The 25,241-nt window shown below is 43.9% G+C and overlaps 1 protein-coding gene across 1 annotated transcript in view; it reads left to right on the plus strand.

Moving 5' to 3' along the window:
* smyd3 (SET and MYND domain containing 3) overlaps positions 1-25,241 on the plus strand; it is a 775,824-nt gene that overhangs the window by 153,809 nt on the left and 596,774 nt on the right. Inside the window, exon 2 of the mRNA XM_033025885.1 lies at positions 8,206-8,269. Within this exon, the coding sequence (XP_032881776.1) occupies positions 8,206-8,269 (64 nt within the window). The remainder of the gene's footprint in view (positions 1-8,205; positions 8,270-25,241) is intronic.

Raw genomic sequence — 25,241 nt, forward strand, 5'->3', positions numbered from 1 at the left:
AACTTCACTCAAAGCTTTCCATTCTAAGTCTCCCTGCACTTCAGAACAGTATTCCAGTTAAATTGAGCTGGTGTGTGGGAGGCCACTTCTCCTGGACTGGACCAGACTGTGAGACACTCCCGTGTGCAACCAGCTTCTAGCCACTTTGCAGAAGAATGATTGCTCGGTGGGCTATGGGAGGGCAGCTGATGCCTGGAGAGGTATGTTCCCATCAGCTGTTGCTCTGATAAAAGAGAATAGGTAGGCAGAAAAATATGTGAACACTAAATATCCAACAGGATATTCTTTATCAACAGTCAAGTTGTAAAGTCAGTGTGAACAATGTGGAGAAAACTATCACAGCCCACTGTTCACTGGTAGCTGCAGTCCTTTGCTTGTGTGTTAGAGCACCAATGTCTCGAGGACCAAGACTTTAGATTTTTTATGTGTCACTAATGCCTAGGAGCTGAGAAAAAATAATATGAAATGTTTGATTCATTGTTTTTGTTTAATGCTTTGATGAATTTAAGGCCTAGTTACCTGATTATCCATCCAAAGGTCAGAGTCCTACATCATTCAGAATTTTAGCCAAATCATTTCTAAATGGCAATAAACTCACTGTGCAATGGCACCCAATAAGTAATTGCACTGTGCAATAGGAGGCCATTGTGTTCAGAAATGTAGGAAATCAATGCAGTTGGAGTGTGGAGATTTATAAGGGGCAGCTGTTGCTGATTTTCAGAACAACGTCTTTTCTGTATTCTGTGCCCTCGGGTCAAAAAATAAATACTGGGTCAAATTGTTCTAACATTTATACTTTGTTGTTGTGCCTTCTTGATGATTTAAAATAAAAAATTACGAAACATCAGTTATTGCTCTATCAGCACACAAACAAATAATAAGGAATTTGTATTTTATTAGGAATTTTCTGCCTCTTCAGGATGTTCACATTAAATTTACCAGTGGCTGTTTTGCAGAGAAACCACATCAGCAGAATTACTAATTAACAATGTTCCAGTAATAGTAATAGGTTTACCAGTTAATCAGGATTGATAATATTATTAACTGATAAATATTTAACCAGTATTTTAATACTCTTGCTTGATGATCTCTGCATAGCACTCTGGGATTTGGTGAGTTGTCCTGACCTGAACAAAAAGACTTGACTCTCCTTTCTTCTGAAAGGCAGCACTTTTGACAGTGAAATATTTGTCCTTGTCATCTTGGAGTCGGTCTTGAGCCCATAACTTTGTGCTTCAAGGGTGAGTTTCCCAGCATTGAGCTCTGCATTTGGGTGTACTTGGAAGATATGATGCCAGATGTCACTGAAGGTATCGAGGTAGAATTAAATAGAGATTTGTCAAGGTGTAGTTGCTATTTTGAGAATACTGCATGTACATCGTACACAAGGAGCAGAAAATAATAAATGTGTTGAATATCAAGGCACGTAACCTCCCCTTCCTCGCATCCTTTCTGCCTTCCTTGGTATCATTTGAACTCATTTCTCCAGTCTTCTGGATGATTTATCTCAAAGCATTTATCTCAAAGCACAACCAATATGCCCAACTAGGACTTTTTTAACTTTCATTCATGTTTTTATGGGATCTGCCTGTCACTGGCAAGCCAACATGTTTTGCCTACCCTAATTGCCTTGAGAAGGTGGTGGTGAGCTGCCAATTTGAATAGCTGTGAGCTGGTGAAGGCTCTCCCAGTTTTTTAGGTGAGGAGCTTAAGAATTCGACACAGTGACCATGAGATATTTCCAAAACAGTTGTGCAGATTGGATTGGAGCCTGGAGGTAGTGGTTCTTGGTTCTTGGTTTCTTGGTCCTCCAAAATATTCCAAATGGAATTTAAACTGTAGGTGGTGAAGGGAGGGCTTAAGCCAGAAAGGGTTATTGGGAAGAAAGGGCTACTTTAAATTTAGTTGCATCTGGTTGGGTAACTATAGTTGGGTGGAGATTATTCCATGCTTTAATTGTGCGGGGGAAGAACGAATTGCTGTATACATCTGTCTTTGTAGCTGGGATCACAAATTGGATCGAATGCCCTCGTCTGCTCCTAATTGGTTTTTGTTTGGTGTAGGTCTTGTAGTCTATGTCAAGCTGACCATTTAACATTTTGTAAAAACAGGTCAAACGGTGAGCTTCACGTCTGTCTTGGAGAGGGTTCCACCCCAGAGAATTCAGAAGTTTGGTGACACTCGCTTCTCTATCATAGGTGTTAGTAACAAATCGAGCTGCCTGTCTTTGGACACGTTCGATGGAAGAAATGTTTTTATTTGTGTATGGGTCCCATGCTGCAACTGCGTAGTCCAAATGAGATCTAACGAGGGTGAAGTATAGCTTCTCCTTGACAGAAGTTGAACAATGATGAAAGTTGCGCCTCAGAAGGTTTAGGACACCTGTTGCTTTCACCGTTGCATGATGAGTCTGACCATTCCAACGCAGATAGTTCTGCAATTTGATACCAAGATACTTGGTTTGTTTGAATTCTTCAAGGGTAGCACCAAGTATATTGTAAGATGTTTCGCCTGGATTCCTCTTTCTGGTGACACGCATAGTTTCACATTTAGAAGGGTTGAACTGCATGCCCCATTGTTGTGACCACTCAACCATAGTATCGAGATCCTTTTGGAGATCATCTTCATCATCAGCTGACTTAATTGGACGGTACAGCAAACAATCATCAGCGAAAAGTCTGGTCGTACTTGCGACTTTTTCATGGATGTCATTTATGTAAAGCAAAAATAGGTGTGGGCCAAGTACTGTGCCCTGAGGTGTACCACTCAACACTGGATGCCAATTGGAGCTCTTCCCGTTCACACACACATGCTGAAGGCGTTTTGTCAGGAAACTGGAAATCCATCGTTTCGTGTTGGAACGAATACCATAGAAGTCAAGCTTCCGAAGCAGTCTCTGGTGTGGGATGACATCAAATGCTTTAGAAAAGTCCAGCACAACTAAATCCGTGATGACGTTACTATCAAGGTGCTTGGCCAGGTCATTTGTCGTCAGGATAAGCTGAGACTCGCATGATCTATGCCTCCTAATGCATGTTGGTTGTCAGCAAGAATGTTATGTTTGCTCACGTGTCGCATCAGATTACTATCAATTAAATGCTCCAGCAATTTGCAGCAAGTATTTGTTAATGAAACAGGACAATAATTCGCTGGGTTGGTGGTTGAACCCTTCTTAAAGAGAGGAGTGATGTTAGCCTTCCTCCAATCCAGCGGAACATCACCTGAGTCAAGCGATTGTTGGAAAATGAACTGCAAAACTGGAGCCAGTTCTTTGGCTGCGATCTTGAGGGCTTGATTCTGTATCTGATCTGGTCCAATTGCTTTTGTTGTAGGAAGGCGGCGCAACTCTCGTCTGCAGCGGCCTCTGCAGTCCGTCTGCGTTTTTATTATTTTATGTCTATGTTTTAATGTAGTTTTTGTTATTTTTGTTGGGGTATGTGTGTGGGGGGGTGGGGGTGGTGTGGGGGGGTTGGGGGTAACTTTTAAATCTCTCCCTGCACAGGAGACCCGACCTTTTCTTTGTCGGGTCTCCGTTGTCGTTGGGGCTGCAACGAGGAGCGGCCTCCAACAGGAAAACCGGGGGCTCTGGTGCTGACTACTCACCTCACCGTCGCGGAGCTGGCCGAGTCCAGAGCGGGTGGAGCTGTGGTGGACGCTGCTGCGACCCGACCCCCGGAGATTCGGAGGCTGCAACTGCGGGTTTGGCGGGCGGCGACACCGGGAGCCCGCGGGTCCCTGGAGGGAGACCGCTTTTCGGGGCTTCCGCAGCGGCGACTTCTCCCGCCCGAGTTGCGGGGTTGAAGAGCTCCTGGAGCGGGGCCTTACAGCACCGCCCCGCGCGGCTGGGAATGGCTGCGGGTCTCTGCGAGCGCGCGCCGGGGGCTCTAACATCAAGACCCGGTGTGCGACCTTGCATCACCCGGCGTGGTTTTAATGGCCACGGGACAATTCGCCATCGCCCGCCGGGGGCTTTGACTTTGACTCTGACATGGGGGGGGAGAGTGCAGTGGAGAGAAAAGTTTTTTTGGCCTTCCATCACAGCAATGTGATGGATGTTTATGTAAAATATGTTGTGTCTTGGGTCTATTTGTTTGTAATGTATGGCTGCAGAAACAGCATTTCGTTTGGACCTCAAGGGGTCCAAATGACAATAAATTGAATTGTATTGTATTGTATTGTATTGTATTGATGTTGAGCAATAACTTCTTGACACATTCAACCTCAATTTTAATAGCATTTATTTAGTGGTTCTCGTATGCAGCACCTATTGCCCTTGGCCGCCTTGGTGGAAATGGTTGCATGTTTGGAAGGTGTTGTTGGAGAAATCTTGGTGAATAACTGCAGTGCAATTTGTCGATGGTACACACTGCAGCAAAACAAGCTGAAGGCTCAATTCAGTAAAGCGATACATCTCTACCAGATGAGCTCAATGCTTTCTACACCTGTCTTGAACAGACAAACAAAATTCTACTGTGGCACATTCTGCCTCCAATGCCTACTGGCTCTGTCCCATACAGTCAGATCTGATTTTCACGAGAGTAAACTCTTGGAAGGCGGCCGGCACGGATACAGTCTCAGCATAGGTCCTGAAATTGTGTGCCAATCAACTGGCCACATACTTCATCGACATCTTCAACCCCTCACATCAAAGGTCTAAAAAAACTAATCTACCTCGAGCAAACCATCATTCCAGTCCCTGAGAAAAATAAAGTGACCTGTCTCAATGACTACCTCCGAGTAGCTCTAACATTGAAGTGTTCTGAAAGATTGATAATCTCCCAATCAAAACCAATCTCACAAGCATTCTTGACCCTTGGTAATATTCGTACGGGAAAAATAGATCTGTGGAGGATGCCATCTCTCTTGCATTACATTCAGCTCTGGATCACCTTAACAATAAGAACATCAATTTCAGGATACTGTAATGAAAGTTCAGCCTTCAAAACCAAATCAGATCATCCCTGAACTTCTTGACCTTGGCCTTGGGGACAACAACTAGTTTTGGACTTCTGGACTGGCACATACCAGTCTGTTAGTTAGTCACGTCAGTCATAACATTTCTTCCACCCTGTCCCTCACAAATGGTGACACTCAGCATTGCGTACTCAGTCCCTGTACGCTTATGGCTGTGTGGTCAAACATAACCCTAATCTAGATTATCTCATTCTACTCTGAGGGTGCTGATTGATTTACTCTCTAACAATCCTATAGACAGCGAGTTCCAGATTTTCACCACTCACTATTTAAAAGAAATCCTCAAACCCAACCTGATATCTTTGCTCAACAATTTGAATATAGGTCTCTTGTCTTTGAGGTATCCGCAACAAAAACAGCTTCCCACAATTTCCCACCATGATGCTGCCTGTCCTGCTGAGTTACTTCAGAATTTTGTGTCTATCTTCGGTTTAAACCAACGTCTGCAGTTTCTTACAACACACTTCCTACCATTTACCATGCCTAAACTTGCCATCACCTGTGCATCTTATTAAAGATTTTCTTAACCTTTGACGACCCCCAGAGAATGACCCCGACATCTCCAGCGTAGCTTCATAGTTTAAATCCCTCATTCTGCAACCATTTTAGTAAATCTCTCTACACCTTAATCCTTTCTAAAGTGTGTAGACTGGAGTAAGGTAAAGCTTGGAATAAGCGGTTTGTATTATAAGGAAAGATTATTTCTGCTGGAGTTTAGAAGAGCAAAAGGTAATTGAAACAAAACATCATGTGTGGTCTTGACAGAGTGGATGTGAAGAGAATGCTTCCTCATGAGAGAATGTAGAACTAAGAGTCAGGTTTTTTATAATTAAAATGTCATTCATTTCAGACAGAGATAGTTTTTTTTTCTGATCAGTGGGGTTGAGAATCATTGAGACATACAGCATGGAAACAGACCATTCAGCCCAACTCATCCATGCCTATCTAAGCTAGTCCCATTTGCTTGTATTTGACACATTTCCCTCTGAACGTTTTCTGTCTATGTACCTGTCCAAATGATTGTAAAAGGTGTTATTAAACTCTATTTCTTAAAGAGAGGTGGAAGCTGAGTCTGAATATTCTTAGGTCGAGGTAGACAGATACACAATAAGCAAATGTGTGAAAGATTACTGGCAGTGTATGGGAATATGGAATTGAGGTTACAATCAGATGATCGTATTAAATGATGGAGAAAGCTTGCATGGCCAAGAATCTGGTTCCTGCTCCTAATTCAGATGATTTTGTGCAATTGGATGCAGTATTCCATTTGTAGTCTAACAGGTATTGTGCAACCTAACCATCCGGACAATATAAGTTTGTGCGTAGAATAACAGGGGTAATGTTGGTTATTGTTATACAAACAGTTTCAATGGTGTGAAGTTTAATACGACTAATTTACTCCTAGATCAGTGAAAGGTCACAGTATCACAGTGTGATATTCTCCCTGGCTCCTAAATGAATTAGGTGTAAAACAGAGAAGGGTAATGGCTCTTTGAAGTTATAGCTACTATTTTTTCATCAACTGAAATCCATCATCATTACCAGATGAGATTTGTGGCTCAAGTGTAGTTCACAGAAGTCGACTTGTTGATGTTTATTAGAAAACCGTCAGTAGTAAAATTGGACTCTGGAGGGGTATGAGGAGGAGTATGAAATGAAACCAGTCAACTGGAGGTAGCTGTGGAACTTCACTCTGAGGTATAATTTTGGCAGTTTGCTTTATGGTGTGTTTTTAGAGACTTCCATCAGCTGCTATTTGTGATGCAAATTACTGCTTGCTTGCCGATGGGATTTTGTGTTGTTTTTGGGTCAGGTTTAATAAATACTACTAGTCCTCAGGCTTGGCTTGTGTTTGGATTGGTCATGCTGGACCAGGTTTCAATTATTATACCCAAGCAGAACTGCGAGGCAAATATCTGAAGATGTTCTTGAAACCCAATGTATTTTGGAAGTGATGCACAAGTGTTGCACAGCATTAAATTGTGTCCATTTGCAAATCTGGATTAAGTAAGTAAGTTTATTGGCCAAGTATTCACATACAAGGAATTTGCCTTGGTGCTCCGCCTACAAGTTACAACATGGCATACAGTGACAGTTACGAATGACTCAGAAAACACTAAACATTAATAATAATAAAACATTAATCCGGTAGGCGGCGCGGCTCTCGCCAGCAGCGGCCTCTGCAGTCCGTCTGCGTTTTTATTATTTTATGTCTATGTTTTTATGTAGTTTTTGTTATTTTTGTTGGGGTATGTGTGTGGGGGGGGTGGGGGTGGTGTGGGGGGGTTGGGGGTAACTTTTAAATCTCTCCCTGCACGGGAGACCCGACCTTTTCTTTGTCGGGTCTCCGTTGTCGTTGGGGCTGCGAGGAGGAGCGGCCTCCAACAGGAAGACCGGGGGCTCTGGTGCCGACTACTCACCTCACCGTCGCGGAGCTGGCCGAGTCCAGAGCGGGTGGAGCTGTGGTGGACGCTGCTGCGGCCCGACCTCCGGAGATTCGGTGGCTGCAACTGCGGGTTTGGCGGACGGTAACACCGGGAGCCCGCGGGTCCCTGGAGGGAGACCGCTTTTCGGGGCTTCCGCAACGGCGACTTCTCCCGCCCGAGTTGCGGGGTTGAAGAGCTCCTGGAGCGGGGCCTTACAGCACCGCCCCGCGCGGATTGGAATGGCGGCGGGTCTCTGCGAGCGCACGCCGGGGGCTCTAACACCAAGACCCGGTGTGCGACCTTGCATCACCCGGCGTGGCTTAATGGCCACGGGACAATTCGCCATCGCCCGCCGGGGGCTTTGACTTTGACTTTGACTCTGACATGGGGGGGAGAGTGCAGTGGAGAGAGAAGTTTTTTTGGCCTTCCATCACAGCAATGTGATGGATGTTTATGTAAATTATGTTGTGTCTTGGGTCTATTTGTTTGTAATGTATGGCTGCAGAAACGGCATTTCGTTTGGACCTCAAGGGGTCCAAATGACAATAAATTGAATTGTATTGTATGTGAACCAACAAAATACCAGATCAAAGGGAGGCTACAGATTTTTGGCTGTTGAGTAGAGCAACTACTCGTGGATAAAAACTGTTTTTATGTCTGGCTGTGGCAGCTTTGACAGTCCGGAGTCGCCTTCCAGAGGGAAGTGATTCAAAGAGTTTGTGGCCAGGGTGAGAGGGGTCAGAGATGATCTTGCCCGCTCGCTTCCTAGCTTTATTTGGTGAGTAATATATATTTCTCTTCACAGGAAGGAATCTCTGCTGCGATGTTCTCAGTGTAAGATGGCAAGATATTGCAACGCCACGTGCCAGGTAAGCAGTTATATAGAATCATAGAGATTAGGTGTGTGAGGAAGTTATTGGTAGGGTAACAAAGTTAATATTGACACCATCATCTCAAACAGGTGGCTGGCTGAATCAGGAGTGGAGAACCTTTTCATGTTGGAATGCTGCATTAAGTTAGCTGTAATCTAATAAAAGCCCTGTCCCACTGTACGAGTTCATTCAAAGTGTTCTTCCGAGTTTGCCCTGATTCGAACTCGGAGATTTACGGTAATGGCCGCTCGTCGGTACTCGGGGCTCTTGTGGACATTTTTCAACATGTTAAAAAATCTTCACGAGTCTTCCCGAACTTACCTGCCGTTAACGTGTCTTCCCGAGTACCTGCCGTTAGCGTTACGAGCCGCTAAGAGATGTCCCCGAGCTCCAACGTACCCGCTACGTTCATTCTCTGTGCCTACCACGAGTTTGATTTTTTTTTAAACTCGGGAGAGCTCTTGAATGAACTCGCATCGTGGGACAGGGCCACAAGGCTGCATCCAAGAAACTTCAATTAGATATACTTCAGAATGTAAATTATTTTGTTAAAATCTTACTATGTATTAACTTCAATAAAATGAAAAAAAAGTGTTAATTCTAAAGTTAACTAACCTTTTAATGACTTTGTTGTGACTGCTTTTTAGAAACATAGAAACATAGAAAGTAGGTGCGAGAGTAGACCACCAGGTCCGTCGAGCCCGCACCGCCATTCGCTCATGGCTGAACACTAAACAGACACACTTACCCACAAACAGTAGACACAAGACACAGAACACAAGACACTACCCTCCCCTTTATACCGCTATCACCTCTCTCCACCCCAAGAACCGCGTGATCTCCTGGGGGAGGCAAAAAAAACGGATAAAAACCCAGGTCCAATTCGGGAAAAAAATCCGGGAAATTCCTCTCCGACCCCAATCCAGGCGATCGACACTTGTCCAGGAGATCACTCAGGTCTTACTATACTAACCATACCTAGGTCCATATCCCTGCCCTCTCCCCGTAGCCCCTTATCCCCTTGGCAGCTAAAAAACCATCTATTTTAGACTTAAATATATTTAACGTTTCTGCTTCCACTGCTCCCTGGGGCAGTGAATTCCATAAATTAACCACCCTCTGGGTGAAGAAGTTCTTCCTCATCTCAGTTTTAAAAGAGCCCCCCCTTATTCTGCGACTATGTCCCCTAGTTCTAGTTTCCCCGATCATTGGGAACATCCTCGGTGCGTCCACCCGATCAAGGCCCCTCACGATCTTATATGTTTCAATGAGATCGCCTCTCATTCTTCTAAACTCCAAAGAGTAGAGTTCCAGCCTACTTAACCTTTCCTCATATGTCAATCCCCTCATTGCAGGAATTAATCTTGTAAACCTTCGCTGCACTGCCTCCAGGGCTAGTACATCCTTTCTTAAGTATGGACCCCAGAACTGTACACAGTATTCTAAATGTGGTCTCACTAATACTGTGTACAGCTGCAGCAAGACCTCCGTGTTTTTATACTCAATCCCCCTAGCAATAAAGGCCAAAACTCCATTGGCCTTCCTGATTGCTTGCTGCACCTGCATACTAACTTTTAGTGATTCATGTACTAATACCCCTAGATCCCTTTGCGTTGCATTACAACGCAGCTCCTCCTCATTTAGAAAATAACTTGCCCTATCATTTTTTTCCCCAAAGTGAATGACTTCACATTTATTAGTATTAAATTTCATCTGCCAAGTTGTTGCCCACTCACCTAGCTTATCTATATCCTTTTGCAGACTCTTCCTATCCTCCTCATCCCCTACTTTTCCTCCCATTTTTGTATCGTCCGCAAATTTTGATATATTACACTTGGTTCCCTCCTCCAAATCATTTATATAAATTGTGAACAACTGGGGTCCCAGCACCGACCCTTGCGGAACCCCGCTAGTTACCGGTTGCCATCCCGAGTATGAACCATTTATCCCCACTCTCTGCTTCCTATTTGTTAGCCAATCCTCTACCCATGCTAATATATTACCCCCAATCCCATAATTTTTTATTTTTAGCAATAGTCTCTTATGTGGCACCTTGTCAAAAGCCTTTTGGAAGTCCAAGTATACCACATCTACCGGTTCCCCTTTATCCACCCGGGTTGTTACTTCCTCAAAGAATTCGAGCAGATTCGTTAAACAGGACTTCCCCTTCACAAAACCATGCTGGTTCTGTCCGATGAAGTCATGTTTATCCAAGTGCCCCATTAGTGTTTCTTTAATAATTGTCTCTAACATTTTACCCACCACCGATGTTAGACTAACCGGTCTATAGTTACCCGCCTTCTGTTTACTTCCTTTTTTAAATATAGGTGTTACATTGGCCATTTTCCAATCCACTGGGACCGTTCCTGCCTCCAGGGAGTTTTGGAAAATTATCACCAATGCATCCACAATCCCCACCGCTATCTCCCTCAAGACCCTTGGATGTAATCCATCAGGCCCAGGGGATTTATCCTCCTTCAGTCTCATTAATTTCCCTAATACCACCTCCTTGGTGATCTTAATAGTATTTAGCTCCTCCATTCCTACCGCCCCCTGTTTATCCAGCGTTGGAATATTTTTTGTGTCTTCTATGGTGAAGACTGATACAAAATACTCGTTTAATGCCTTTGCCATTTCCATGTTCCCCACCAACAACTCTCCAGTCTCACCCTCCAATGGACCAACGTTCACCTTAGCCACCCTTTTTCTTTTTATATAGCTATAAAAACTCTTACTATTAGTTTTTATGTTGTTCGCTAAATTCCTTTCATAGTCTATTTTCCCCGTCTTAATTAATCTCTTAGTTATTTTTTGCTGACCTTTAAATGCTTCCCAATCCTCTGCCCTCCCACTATCTCTGGCTACCTTATATGCCCTTGCCTTCAGCCGAATACTATCCTTTATAGTTTTACTGAGCCATGGCTGACTGTTCTTACCCTTACCCCTTTTTTTCTTCATAGGAATAAATTTTTCTTGAAGGTTATACAGTAGATCCTTAAACGTACACCACTGCTCATGTACCGTCTTATTCTTGAGTCTGCTATCCCAGTCAACTTTGATCAGCTCAGTCCTCATACCTTCATAATCCCTTTTTGTGGGAAAGCATTTGAATATTTGGTTGCAACATGGAGGTACGCAGTTTCAGCTGATCTTCTAGATGGTATTCGTCATTTGTGACCTTAAGGGTGTCTTGTTTTGGGTTAGGTAGGAGAATGTAGATTCGCAGCAATAAGTGGTTGAAAAGCAAGAAAGCATTTTTCGTGCATGTTGCCGAAGACGTGGGTATTCCATTGCATTTTTCCATATTTCAATCGGATCTTTCTTAATAATAATAATAATAAATTTTATTTATGGGCGCCTTTCAAGAGTCTCAAGGACATTTTACAAAAATTTAGCAAGTAGAGGAAAAACATGTAAGCGGAATGAAATAAATAGTAGAGACATGACTAGTACACAAATTAAAGACAAATTAAAGACAGAATTCAATTCAAAACACAATATGAGGCAATTCAAGCACAGAGGAAAAGGGAGGGGGACGTGGGCTAAGGATAGGCAGAGGTGAAGAGATGGGTCTTGAGGCGGGACTGGAAGATGGTGAGGGACACGGAATTGCGGATCAGTTGGGGGAGGGAGTTCCAGAGCCTGGGAGCTGCCCTGGAGAAGGCTCTGTCCCCAAAACTGCAGAGGTTGGATTTGTGGATGGAGAGGAGACCGGCTGATGTGGATCTGAGGGACCGTGAGGGTTGGTAGGGGGAGAGGAGGTCAGTGAGATATGGGGGGGCCAGATGGTGGAGGGCTTTGTAGGTGAGGACCAGGATTTTGTAGGTGATCCGATGGGAGATGGGAAGCCAGTGAAGTTGTTTGAGGACTGGAGTGATGTGATGCCAGGATTTGGTGTGGGTGATGAGTCGGGCGGCTGCGTTCTGGACCAGTTGGAGTCGGTTGATGTAGGTGGAGCTGATGCCAAGGAGAAGTGAGTTGCAGTAGTCCAGTCGGGAGGAGATGAAGGCATGGATGAGTCTTTCAGCAGCGGGAGGTGTGAGAGAGGGTCTGATTTTGGCGATGTTGCGGAGGTGAAAGAAGGAGGTTTTAATGACATGGCGGATGTGAGGCTCAAGGGAGAGGGTGGAATCAAAGATCACGCCAAGGTTGCGGGCCTGGGGAGATGGGGAGACAGTGGTGCCGTCGATGGTGAGAGTGGGGTTATTGATTTTGCTGAGTGTGGATTTGGAGCCTATGAGGAGGAATTCTGTTTTATCGCTGTTGAGTTTGAGGAAGTTATGTTGCATCCAGGTTTTTATAGCTGACAAACAGGAGTTGATATGGGAGAGGGGGGGGGGGGGGGTTGTGGGGGGGATTTGGTGCCGAGGTAGATCTGGGTGTCATCGGTGTAACAGTGGAAGTCCAGGTTGAAGTGGCAGAGTATCTGACCAAGGGGGAGGATGTAAATGATGAAGAGGAGGGGTCCGAGTACGGAGCCTTGGGGAACGCCTTGAGTGACTGTGGCTGTAGCAGAGGTGTGGTTATGGAGAGAGATGAAGTGGGATCTGTTGGAAAGGTAGGAACAGAGCCAGCTGAGTGCAGAACCTTCAATGCCAATGTCCCCAAGTCTGGTAATCAGGATGTTATGGTTCACTGTATCGAAGGCTGCACTCAGGTCGAGGAGGATGAGGATGTTGAGGGAACCAGTGTCAGCAGAGGTGAGGAGGTCGTTGAGGACTTTGAGGAGAGCAGTTTCTGTGCTATGGAGGGGGCGAAAGCCAGATTGGAGGGGTTCAAATAGGTTATACGCAAGGAGATGGGAATGAAGTTGTGACGCAACGATACGCTCCAGGGTTTTTGAAAGAAAGGGGAGGTTTGAGATTGGGCGGTAGTTAATGAGAGAGGAGGGATCAAGACCAGGTTTCTTTAAGATTGGTGTGACAGCAGCAGTTTTGAAAGCGGAGGGGACAATTCCTTTGGATAATGAGGAGTTGAAGAGATTAGTGAGGTAGGGGCAGAGAACGGGGAGGCAGGACTTCAGCAGGGGAGTGGGGAGAGGGTCGAGGGAGCAGGTAGTGGGTTTGGAAGAGCTGATGAGTTTGGAGATTTCAATAGGGGTGACCAGGTCAAACTGGGAGAGGAAGCAGTGTGGAGGAGGGGTAAGGAGGTCAGTGGAGATGTTGAAAGGAGGGGCAATGGTAGGTGGTGGAGTAGATGCTGGGGAGTCGGGTACAGGGGATAAAGATTGATAGATGGTGCTGATTTTATCAGCGAAAAAGTAGAGGAATGAGTTGCAGAGAACCGGAGTAGAGGTAGGGAGAGTGTTGGCTCGAGGCTTGAGGAGGTTGCCCACTGTGGAGAAAAGGGTTCTGTGGTTTAGGCAGGGGTCGGTGAATATGGAGGAGAGGTAGGCAGATTTTGCAGCAATGAGGGCATCTTTGTAGGCAGTGAGGTGGAGTTTGTAAGCTTCATGGTGGACTGTGAGAGATGATTTCTATGTGAGTCGTTCAAGTCGGCGACCAGTCTGTTTCAGCTTACGAAGTGCAGGTGTGTACCAGGGTGAAGATGTGTTAAAAGTTACGGTTCTTGTTTTGAGGGGGGCCAGAATGTTAAGGGAGGTAGACAAGGTGGAGTTGAGATGGTTTGTGAGATCATCAGGTGAGATATGGGTTGAGTCCAGGGGGAGAGTGGTGGAGAGCAGGTCAGAGAGATGGTGGGGATCGATGGATTTTAGATTACGGAAGGTGATTTCTCGGAGGAAGCGGGGGCGAGGTGTCGGAGAAGGGATGGTGAACCGTATAAGCTTATGATCAGAGAGGGGGAAGAGGCATGGATGGAGGTCGAGTACTGGTTGATTTGTGGAGCAGACCAGGTCAAGGATGTGACCTTTGTCATGGGTGAGAAAGGTGACGTGCTGAGTGAGAGAGAAGTTGTCAAGTAAAAAGGCAAATTCAGATGCGAGCTTGCAGGTGGGGGAGTCCATATGAATATTTAAGTGTCAAATAAGGACTTTAAAATGTCATCTTCTGAGAGCTCAATCAATTCCATCTGTAGTTCTATAGGAGCCTTGGAGACATCAACTAGGTGAGGTTGAAATGCTAATTTGAGTGTGATGTCATGATTCTCAATGTCAGTGAACCTTTCATTGTATCCTTTAATTAATAAGTCTATAACAGCTGCGTACTCTTCAAATGATTCGCATGAATCCTCCTGCTCATCAATGACCTTCGCTAACTGGGGAAAATGTTCATCCGAAATTTCATTTTGAAAAAGAGTTTTGAAAAAAATATAGCTTGTTTCAAAATGCTTGGATTTTTTGCCATATATCATATATAGTTTTGAAAACGTCTGAGTTTTGATGCAAAGGTTATGGGTCAAGGAAGTAGAAGTACAAAGATAGACACAATATGCTGGAGTAACTCAGCGGGACAGGCAGCATCTTTGGAGGGAAGGAATGGGTGACGTTTCAGGTCGAGACCCTTCTTCAGACTGATGTCAGGGAGTGGGTGGTACAGAGATAAAATGTAGTCGGAGACAGTAAGACTGGTAGGAGAACTGGGGAGGGGATGGAGAGAAAGGGAGAGGGCTACTTGAAGTTAAAGAAGTCAATGTTCATACCGCTGGGGTGTAAGCTACCCAAGCGAAATATCAGGTGCCGTTCCTCCAATTTGCGCTGGGCCTCACTCTGACAACGGAGGAGGCCCAGGACAGAAGGTCAGTATGGGAATGGGAGGGGGGAGTTAAAGTGTTGAGCAACTGAGAGATCAGGTAGGTTTAGGCGGACTGAGCAGAGATGTTCAGCGAACGATCGCCGAGCCTGCGCTTGGTCTCGCCGATATACAGGAGTCCACATCTGGAACAGGGGATACAGAACAGTAGATGAGATTGGAAGAGGTGCAAGTCCACCACAAGTAGTTGTACAAGATCTCTTTCTTTGGATGAACAGGTTTGAGGGGCTGAATCAGTTCTATTCTCAATCATTTATTGGATGATTTTATCAGCTGAGACCTTGTGCTCATTAATGTATCTTTTTGGATTAAAGGATTTTTCACAGTTTTCAAAATTCTTGTATCCTAGGGTGCATGGGTTTCTAATTCTGAATATAGAACTAACCAATGCGCAGAGCTTGTGTTGAGGTGTTTTGTTTGCCACTGAAACTCTGGAAATCTCAGGGTCAAAAAAGATTCCTAGCAAGATATATGGAGAAATCGTACTGAAATTAAAATCTGAAAATGGTCTGAAGGTGAAGCCCTCAGTTGGAATGAAAATGAAAATACCGCCTGTGGTTTGAAGGAAGATATAGAATAATTGATGGAATTCAAATGCATGGGGAGAAATCCCATTATATATTGGAAAGTGGTCTGGGAGCTGAACCCTCCACAGATCAAAATGTCTTAATCAACATTACTAAAAAAACTCTGCTTTTTGTATGGTCTTTTCCACACATTTTAGCTGCTGTGCTTTCCTAGTTTGCACTATGGACTGAGATATAAAAGTATTTCAGAGTCCATGAGGCGTTTTGACAATGACCAAACACTGTGACAAAGAAAAAAAGTGAATTTTCTTTATCTTGTCCATATTGGAGGAGAATTTATTTACCAAGTTTCCCATTTTTAACACCAATGTTTTTGTGTTGGATGAGGAATGTTGGAGTCGGATGACTCGAACCCATATACTTGTACCAAGGGAATCATTGGGGAATCAGAAAGATCTCATCTGGGGCTTGGAAGAGCAACAGTGGGCCTTTACTCTCCCATGGAATTCCATCAATGCATGAAATCCTCTTGATAGACAATCCCTCTTCCTGACCTGGTCACCTCCAATTCCATCCTAGCCTCCCCTTCTGCTCACCTGCTGACTAGATGCACTGGAGCATGAACATTGAATTCTTCAGTTTTAAATATCACTCCACCCCATTTTTTTTCTCTTCTCCTTCGATTACTGTTTATCCATTGCTGAAGCTAACATTTATTTTGAATGGGGATTAGAGTCTGCTTTTGGTGACTGAGGCCTACTGTGTAAGGGCACAATTTCCCAGTTTGTTATCAAGATTAATATCATCTTGCAGCAGCCATAATAATCATGGGTAGCAGACCTACCAAGAGGCTTAAAAGATTTTTCACTGAGGTAGTTTCCCATGAATATGTCAGAATTACCTGATCTTGTAAAACACGTTTTGAGTCCAGAAGCATCTTCGTCCAAAGGCTTTTCAAGTGTTAGCTCTGCCTGCTGATGGTGCAGGTGAGGGAATTGGCAAGATTGCGCTGCTGTTTTCAATGGGTTACATTTCTGTCTTTGTGTGGAGTGAGGCGCACTTGTTACCCAGCTTCTTGTGTAATAAAATCCCCTTCTATTTAGTACGCCAGACATCTCCTTGTGTGGCCGGACTGTGTGGCCGGACTGCCTCTTTTATTCTTGTCCATGCAGAAAAAGTTCAAAGTTTCAATTCACTTCTGTACTTTCTCTACACCTATCACCATTTGTGTTTATTTTTTAACTTTAATTCTTTGTCCATTTTTTTTCCCAAAACTCTTTTTTACTTATTAAAACCCTATCATTCTCAGGGCATTCATTAATGCTTTAAATAACTTAACTAAATGAAATAAAAACAGAAAATATTGGAACCACACAACAGGTCAGGCAGCATCTGTACAAAGAGAAGCAGAGTTAACATTTCAGGTCAAATACCCTTCATCAGGACTCGGTGAAATATTTGTTTTAAAATAACTTTCTTCCTTCAGATATTGGTTACTAAGTTTCTGAGTATTTATATGTATCTTTGGTCTCAAGATAGTTCACTCAGTCATCAAAATATATAGGCCCTCTTTTTCCTCCCTTCCAATTCATGAATATACAGGCGACGGACAGATTATGTGTAGGCATAAGTGATTAGTTTATGCAGGCATCATGTATGCCTGTTCCTCTACTGTGCCATTCTAAGAGTATGAACTCTTAACCTGAAAGGGTCCTAACCTGAAATATCACTTGTCTATTCCCTCCATAGATGCTGCCTGACCTACTGAGTTTCTCCAGCACTTTGTGTGTTTGCTGATCATTCCAGCATTTACTGTACCTTTTGTCTTTATTCTTTCTATTAGTTCTAGTCCTTCAATTGGCTGGAACCAACAGTCTGAAGTTGGCCCACCTGGGCCAAGAACTTCTCATTGGTCATCAGAAATACTTGTGTGGACTCGCGGAAAGGGACTGGCCTCCCAGTAGGGGACACCGTGAGAGTCCCAGGTGTGTCATTTTACGGATAAATGAAATGATTTCCAGTTTGAACGTTATTTGATTTCACTTTTTCTAAATAGTTTTGTAACTACAAGCGACACTGAAATCTGTTCATGTTTAGGGCATAAAAAATAAATTTTCATTGTGGAGACAGAAGCCATGGTGGCCTGGCAGCTGCTGGAACTGCCACACGCCCTGTGATGCCCTGCCAGTAAGCTCGCTGAAAGTCACGACTTTCAGGTTAATGTGCAAGAGGTCAGGCTTGAGTGAAGGATTTGTTCAGATGCACAGGATTGTCTCACTGTCGCACAGCATGAGTGTGAACCCATTGGACTGATGTCATAGCTGTCAAGTTATTCCGGTAGTTAATGAGCACCCTGTCCAAGGTGAAGTTGAGTCCTATTTTGAGGTTCTTCTTCCCTGCCTGCCCTGCTGTTCATCTACATGTGCTGAGGGTGAAGACCTTGGTTGCACGATGAGACAAAAATACAATTGATGCACAGGATAAAAAGCTGCGGGCAAACAAGAAAGCACATCAGTTATTCTTGAACACAGTGGTGACATCTAATCGTTGTGAACAGAGTGAAATATGATAGACACAAAAAGCTGGAGTAATTCAGCAGGACAGGCAGCAACTCTGGAGAGAAGGAATGGGTGACGTTTCGGGTCAAGACCCTTCTTCAGACCGAAATATAATACTTCTGCTTCTAAAACCATCATATCCCCTCCAATGATGGTTAAAGGGTTTATAATGAATGTTTAGTTCATGTCACGGCAAGCTAAGTCAAGTTTTGTTAACAAATGCACATATTTGGTGAGGAACAGGTACAGTCTGAAGAAGGGTTTCGGCCCGAAACGTTGCCTCCAGCATTTTTGTCTACCTTCGATTTTCCAGCGTCTGCAGTTCCTTCTTAAACAGGTACAATCTTGCTTGGATTTCCATGAAGGTTTTCTTATCAGTGTGGACTTGATTGGCATGAAATATTAGACTCTTCAATGCATTTCCCTCCCCGTTGCTCGCACATTTGATCAATATATTATAAAATGTATTAGTATCAGCTACAATTTTTCTTTGACATAGGAAGTGATGATTCAACTCATCATCTTTGTGCTGACTCGCAGAGCCATTCCGATCCCCCACTAATTTTCCGTGTATTTTTCCTTTCCATCTTTTCATCAATTTTACTATCCACACTGTACCAGAGGTACTTTACAGTGGCCAATGGACCTACCAATCCCCACGTTTTGAGAAGTGTTAGGAAACTGGAACAGCCAAAGGAATTCCACACATCCTCGGGAGAACATGCAAACTACGCGCGGACAGCATGAGGTCAGGGTTGAACCTGGGTCACTGGAACTGTGCAGCAGCAGCGCTACTAGCTGCACCACCGTGCAATCTAAATATCCACCGACAATGTTGATCAGTTGACCCACTAGAAGCTGCTGTTGAACATTGTTAGCACCTGCATATGGAACTCTTCCGAGGAAATGTGGGTAATTCAGAGATCTGTGTGCTTTAGGTGTGGTGCATTCATTGGAAAGTACAGGCAGTCCCCGGGTAATGTAAATGAAGAAGTCCAAGATATTCAAAGTAAATCATTGTAGAAAGATGAGTGCACTCGATGGTTGTCTATCGTCTGGGGAAGAAGGAAATGCTGGCAAATCCCAGTGTCTAAAGTCGCACCTTCTCGTCAGTGAGGTCAATATATATATATTTCTGTAATCACTCAGCAGGTCGGGCAGCACCTGTAGAGGGACAAGCAATGTCATCAGAACTTGGAAATGTTGGAGATAAAATAATTTAAGCTGCAGAGAAAGAGTGAGGGGCACAAAACAAAAATAAGGCCTGTGATAGGGTGGGGGGGGGGGGGGGGATGATGAGGATTGATGCAGTGGAGGTATTCACTGAGGGAGGACAGTCATGACTTGTGAAAAGTAAAAGGCAGGTTTGGGAGATGTACAAATAGGAGGCGATGACAGGAATCTGATTCTTACCAGAAGTGAAAGATAGTGAAGGTTGAACATGGAAGATACAAATCTGGAATTGCTGATTATACAGAATTGTTGAATTAGTTGTTAAATTTGCACGGTTGATATGTGACAAGGTGGAAAATACCAGAATCTGTGCTCAGCTCTTTTGCTTTAGTATGGTTTTTATTTATTATAGGGACAATGCACTTAAATGTCAATCCGTAACCTGGAGCAGGCATTGTCGTGAATTGAAGCGACCAACTCAGATTGCTTCTGTTAAGGGACATATTTTTCATTAATCTGAAGACTCTTGCTAGTGAAGGTCAGGTCCAGGTAGGCTTTGAAGTGTCCTCTCATTATATTGCTGCACAGTGAAACAAGCGTTGTAGTGTACCTGCAGGCTGTTAATAAAAAACGCCTTAATCCAGTTTTGCAAAGGCACCTTAGATTGAATAGTAACTGTATCTATGTTGGTGGCCTGGCTGTGTGTAACTGAGGTGTATAATTTTGCTTTTCAAGCAGTCAGCAGGAAAGGTGTGAGGAGAAATAAACACTTTAAGCTGCATCTACAACGAATAGTGCTAAATTCTGCAGATTACTGTCAATCATCATCATATATCAATGGAAAACACGCAAGCACAATCAACCCACAGTCTGAAGAAGGGTCTCGACCCAAAATGTTATCCATTCATGTCTCCAGAGATGCTGCCTGTCCCGCTAAGTTACTCCAGCTTTTTGTGTCTATCAACCACAACTTAACCATATAACCATATAACAATTACAGCACGGAAACAGGCCATCTCGGCCCTACAAGTCCGCGCCGAACAATTTTTTTCCCTTAGTCCCACCTGCCTGCACTCATACCATAACCCTCCATTCCCTTCTCATCCATATGCCTATCCAATTTATTCTTAAATGATACCAACGAACCTGCCGCCACCACTTCCACTGGAAGCTCATTCCACACCGCTATCACTCTCTGAGTAAAGAAGTTCCCCCTCATGTTACCCCTAAACTTCTGTCCCTTAATTCTGAAGTCATGTCCTCTTGTTTGAATCTTCCCTATTCTCAAAGGGAAAAGCTTGATCACATCAACTCTGTCTATCCCTCTCATCATTTTAAAGACCTCTATCAAGTCCCCCCTTAACCTTCTGCGCTCCAGAGAATAAAGACCTAACTTATTCAACCTATCTCTGTAACTTAGTTGTTGAAACCCAGGCAACATTCTAGTAAATCTGCTCTGTACTCTCTCTATTTTGTTGACATCCTTCCTATAATTGGGCGACCAAAATTGTACACCATACTCCAGATTTGGTCTCACCAATGCCTTGTACAATTTTAACATTACATCCCAGCTTCTATACTCAATGCTCTGATTTATAAAGGCTAGCATACCAAAAGCTTTCTTTACCACCCTATCTATATGAGATTCCACCTTCAAGGAACTATGCACGGTTATTCCCAGATCCCTCTGTTCAACTGTATTCTTCAATTCCCTACCATTTATCATGTACGTCCTATTTTGATTTGTCCTGCCAAGGTGTAACACCTCACATTTATCAGCATTAAACTCCATCTGCCATCTTTCAGCCCATTTTTCCAAATGGCCTAAATCACTCTGTAGACTTTGGAAATCCTCTTCATTATCCACAACACCCCCTATCTTGGTATCATCTGCATACTTACTAATCCAATTTACCACCCCTTCATCCAGATCATTGATGTACATGACAAACAACAAAGGACCCAACACAGATCCCTGAGGCACCCCACTAGTCACCTGCCTCCAACCCGACAAACAGCCATCCACCATTACCCTCTGGCTTCTCCCATTCAGCCACTGCTGAATCCATCTTGCTATTCCTGCATTTATACCCAACAGTTTAACCTTCTTAACCAACCTTCCATGAGGAACCTTGTCAAAGGCCTTACTAAAGTCCATATAGACAACATCCACTGCTTTACCTTCGTCAATTTCCCTAGTAACCTCTTCAAAAAATTCAAGAAGATTAGTCAAACATGACCTTCCAGGCACAAATCCATGTTGACTGTTCCTAATCAGACCCTGTTTATCCAGATGCTTATATATATTATCTCTAAGTATCTTTTCCATTAATTTGCCCACCACTGAAGTCAAACTAACAGGTCTATAATTGCTAGGTTTACTCTTAGAACCCTTTTTAAACAATGGAACAACATGCGCAGTACGCCAATCCTCGGGGACTATTCCCGTTTCTAATGACATTTGAAATATTTCTGTCATAGCCCCGGCTATTTCTACACTAACTTCCCTCAATGTCCTAGGGAATATCCTGTCAGGACCTGGAGACTTATCCACTTTTATATTTTTCAAAAGTGTCAGTACTTCTTTTACTTTGAAACTCATAGTATCCATAACTACTCTACTCGTTTCCCTTACCTCACATAATTCAATATCCTTCTCCTTGGTGAATACCGAAGAAAAGAAATTGTTCAATATCTCCCCCATCTCTTTTGGCTCTGCAGATAGCTGCCCACTCTGTTTCTCCAATGGACCAATTTTATCCCTCGTTATCCTTTTGCTATTAATATAGCTGTAGAAACCCTTTGGATTTACTTTCACCTTACTTGCCAAAGCAACCTCATATCTTCTTTTAGCTTTTCTAATTTCTTTCTTAAGATTCTTTTTACATTCCTTATACTCCACAAGCACTTCATTTACTTCATGCTGCCTATAATTATTGTAGATCTCCCTCTTTTTCCGAACAAGATGTCCAATTTCCCTTGAAAACCAGGGCTCTTTCCAATTTTTACTGTTTCCTTTCAACCGAACAGGAACATAAAGATTATGTACTCTTAAAATTTCCCCTTTAAATGTCCACCATTTCTCTTCTACATCTTTCCCATAAAACAAAATGTCCCAGTCCACTCCTTTTAAATCATTTCGCATCTCATCAAAGTTAGCCTTTCTCCAATCAAAAATCTCAACCCTAGGTCCAGTTCTGACCTTCTCCATAATTATATTGAAACTAATGGTATTGTGATCACTGGACCCGAAGTGCTCCCCAACGCATACCTCCGCCACCTGTCCCGTCTCATTTCCTAACAGGAGGTCCAGCACTGCCCCTCCTCTAGTAGGTACCTCTATGTATTGCTGCAAAAAACTATCCTGCACACATTTTACAAACTCCAAACCATCCAGCCCATTTACAGAATGTGTTTCCCAGTCTATGTGTGGAAAGTTGAAATCTCCCACAATCACTACCTTGTGCTTACTACTAATATCTGCTATCTCCTTACATATTTGCTCTTCCAATTCTCGTTCCCCATTTGGCGGTCTATAATACACCCCTATAAGTGTTGCTACACCTTTCCCACTTCTCAGTTCCACCCAAATAGCCTCCCTAGATGAGCCCTCCAATCTATCCTGCCAAAGCACTGCTGTAATATCTTCCCTGACTAGCAATGCAACACCACCACCTCTTGCCCCTCCAATTCTATCACACCTGAAGCAACGAAATCCTGGAATATTTAGTTTCCAATCACAGCCCTCCTGCAACCATGTTTCACTGATCGTCACAACATCATACTTCCAGGTGTCTATCCAGACTCTAAGCTCATCCACCTTTCTTACAATGCTCCTAGCATTAAAATATGCACATTTAAGAAACCCCCCGTCTCTTCTTCTCTGTTTATTTCCTTTTTTTTCTTTCTCCTCTTGTGTCCGAGTGCTTCCCTTTTCTGCTTCCTGCCTCCCATTCTGTCTACTAGCTTTCTCTATTTGAGTCCCTCGCCCCAACCATTCTAGTTTAAAGTCTCCCCAGTGACCTTTGCAAATTTCCCCGCCAGGATGTTGGTCCCCCTCGGGTTCAAGTGCAACCCATCCTTTCTGTACAGGTCCCACCTTCCCCAAAAGAAGTCCCAATGATCCAGAAACTTGAATCCCTGCCCTCTGCACCAGTCTTTCAGCCACGCATTTATCCTCCACCTCGCTCCATTCCTACTCTCACTGTCGCGTGGTACAGGCAGTAATCCTGAGATTGTTACCTTTTTGGTCCTTTTCCTTAACTCTCCTCCCAACACCCTAAATCCTCCCTTCAAGACCTCTTCACTTTTTTTACCTATGTCGTTTGTACCAATATGTACCACGACCTCAGGCTCCTCTCCCTCTGATTTCAGGATATCTTGGATGCGTTGAGACACGTCCGAGACCTTGGCACCAGGGAGGCAGACCACCATCCTGGTCTCCTGACTGCGTCCACAGAAACGCCTATCCGACCCCCTAACAATAGAGTCCCCAATTACTATTGCCCTCTTCTTTTTTTCCCTACCTTTCGGAGCAACAGGGCCGGTCTCTGTGCTGGAGGCCCGTCCGCTGTTGCTACCCCCGGGTAGGCTGTCATCCTCATCCGTACTCAAACAGGAGTACTTATTTGCAAGGTGTACCGACATTGGAGTACTCCCTCGTTCCTGCCTCTGCCCCTTGCCCTTCCTTAGCGTGACCCACATGTCTCTCTCCTGTGGTTTTGGAGTGACCACCTCCCTATAACTCCCCTCTATGACCTTGTCACTCTCCCTGACCAGACAGAGGTCATCGAGCTGCTGCTCCAGGAACCTAATACGGTCCCTTAGGAGCCCCATCTCTCTGCACCTGGTGCAGATGTGGACGTCTGGAGGGCCATCCACCACCATAACCTCCCACATCTGACATCCAGAACAGTACACTGCTCTGACTGTCATTCTCTCGCCTTACCCTGGATCCGATACCAGTATAATACAATAGAAATTAACCTGGGGTGTGTGTGATGTTTGGGCAGAAGGTGAAATTTTAACAGATATCATCTCCTTGGAGATTGTTTTTTCTTTTAATGGGAATTTTTTGATGGGATTGAGGGGAGGATTTGTGGGGAATGATGATGGAACTAGTGGACGGGAGCAAACCGATGCTCCATTGTGAAATCTTACACCATCTCTATTCTCCAAGGAGCTCTAAAATCAGCTCCTTCTTCTAATTACTTCCACAAGGTTCTCCACCTTTCACTTTCTTCCTTTTATGTTGGGGAAGATTGGGTTAATGTATGAATGGCTTTTTGAAGGCTCTGGGCCGATACTCGCTGAAGTTTAGAAGGACGAGGGGGCGGATCTCATTGAAACTCACCAAATAATGAATGGTCTAGAGTGGACGTGGAAAGGATGTTTACAGTTATGGGAGTTTAGAATCAGAGGGCACAGCTTCAGGATAAAAGGATGTACCTTTAAAATGGAGATGTGGAGTCAGAAGGTGGTGAACTAATGGAATTCATTGCCACAGGTGGCTATAGAGGCCAAGACATTGGGCATTTTTAGAGTGGAGAGTGATAGGTTTTTGATTAGTAAAGGTTATGAGGAGCAGCAGGAGAATAGGGTTGAGAGGGAACGATAGATCAACCATGATTGAATGGGGGTTTAGACTCAACAGGCCGAATGGCGTACTGTTCCTATGTCTTATGGTCTTATTTATAACCTACTTCCTGGATGTAGTTTTCCATTACCTTATTGCCAATACACTACTTTCACAACATCCTTTTTTTTGCGTCTCTGGAAAACACTTTTGAATCATCCTTAGTAGCCATTATAAGAATGTACTGAGGCTGAGCTGGAGAAGTATAGGCGAATGCAAGCAATGAAACGGATTCAAAGAATTATAACTTTACAAATAAGTTGTCGGGGTACTGCGCTGGTGGCTAAGTGAAATTCGATGTTGCCTGGGATATGAGCTGCAAAGCTTTTAAATGCAAAAGTATTACATTTCAGTAAAAAGACCAAA

Source organism: Amblyraja radiata, chromosome 8 (assembly GCF_010909765.2).
Source record: "Amblyraja radiata isolate CabotCenter1 chromosome 8, sAmbRad1.1.pri, whole genome shotgun sequence".
NCBI classification, from domain to species: Eukaryota; Metazoa; Chordata; class Chondrichthyes; order Rajiformes; family Rajidae; genus Amblyraja; species Amblyraja radiata.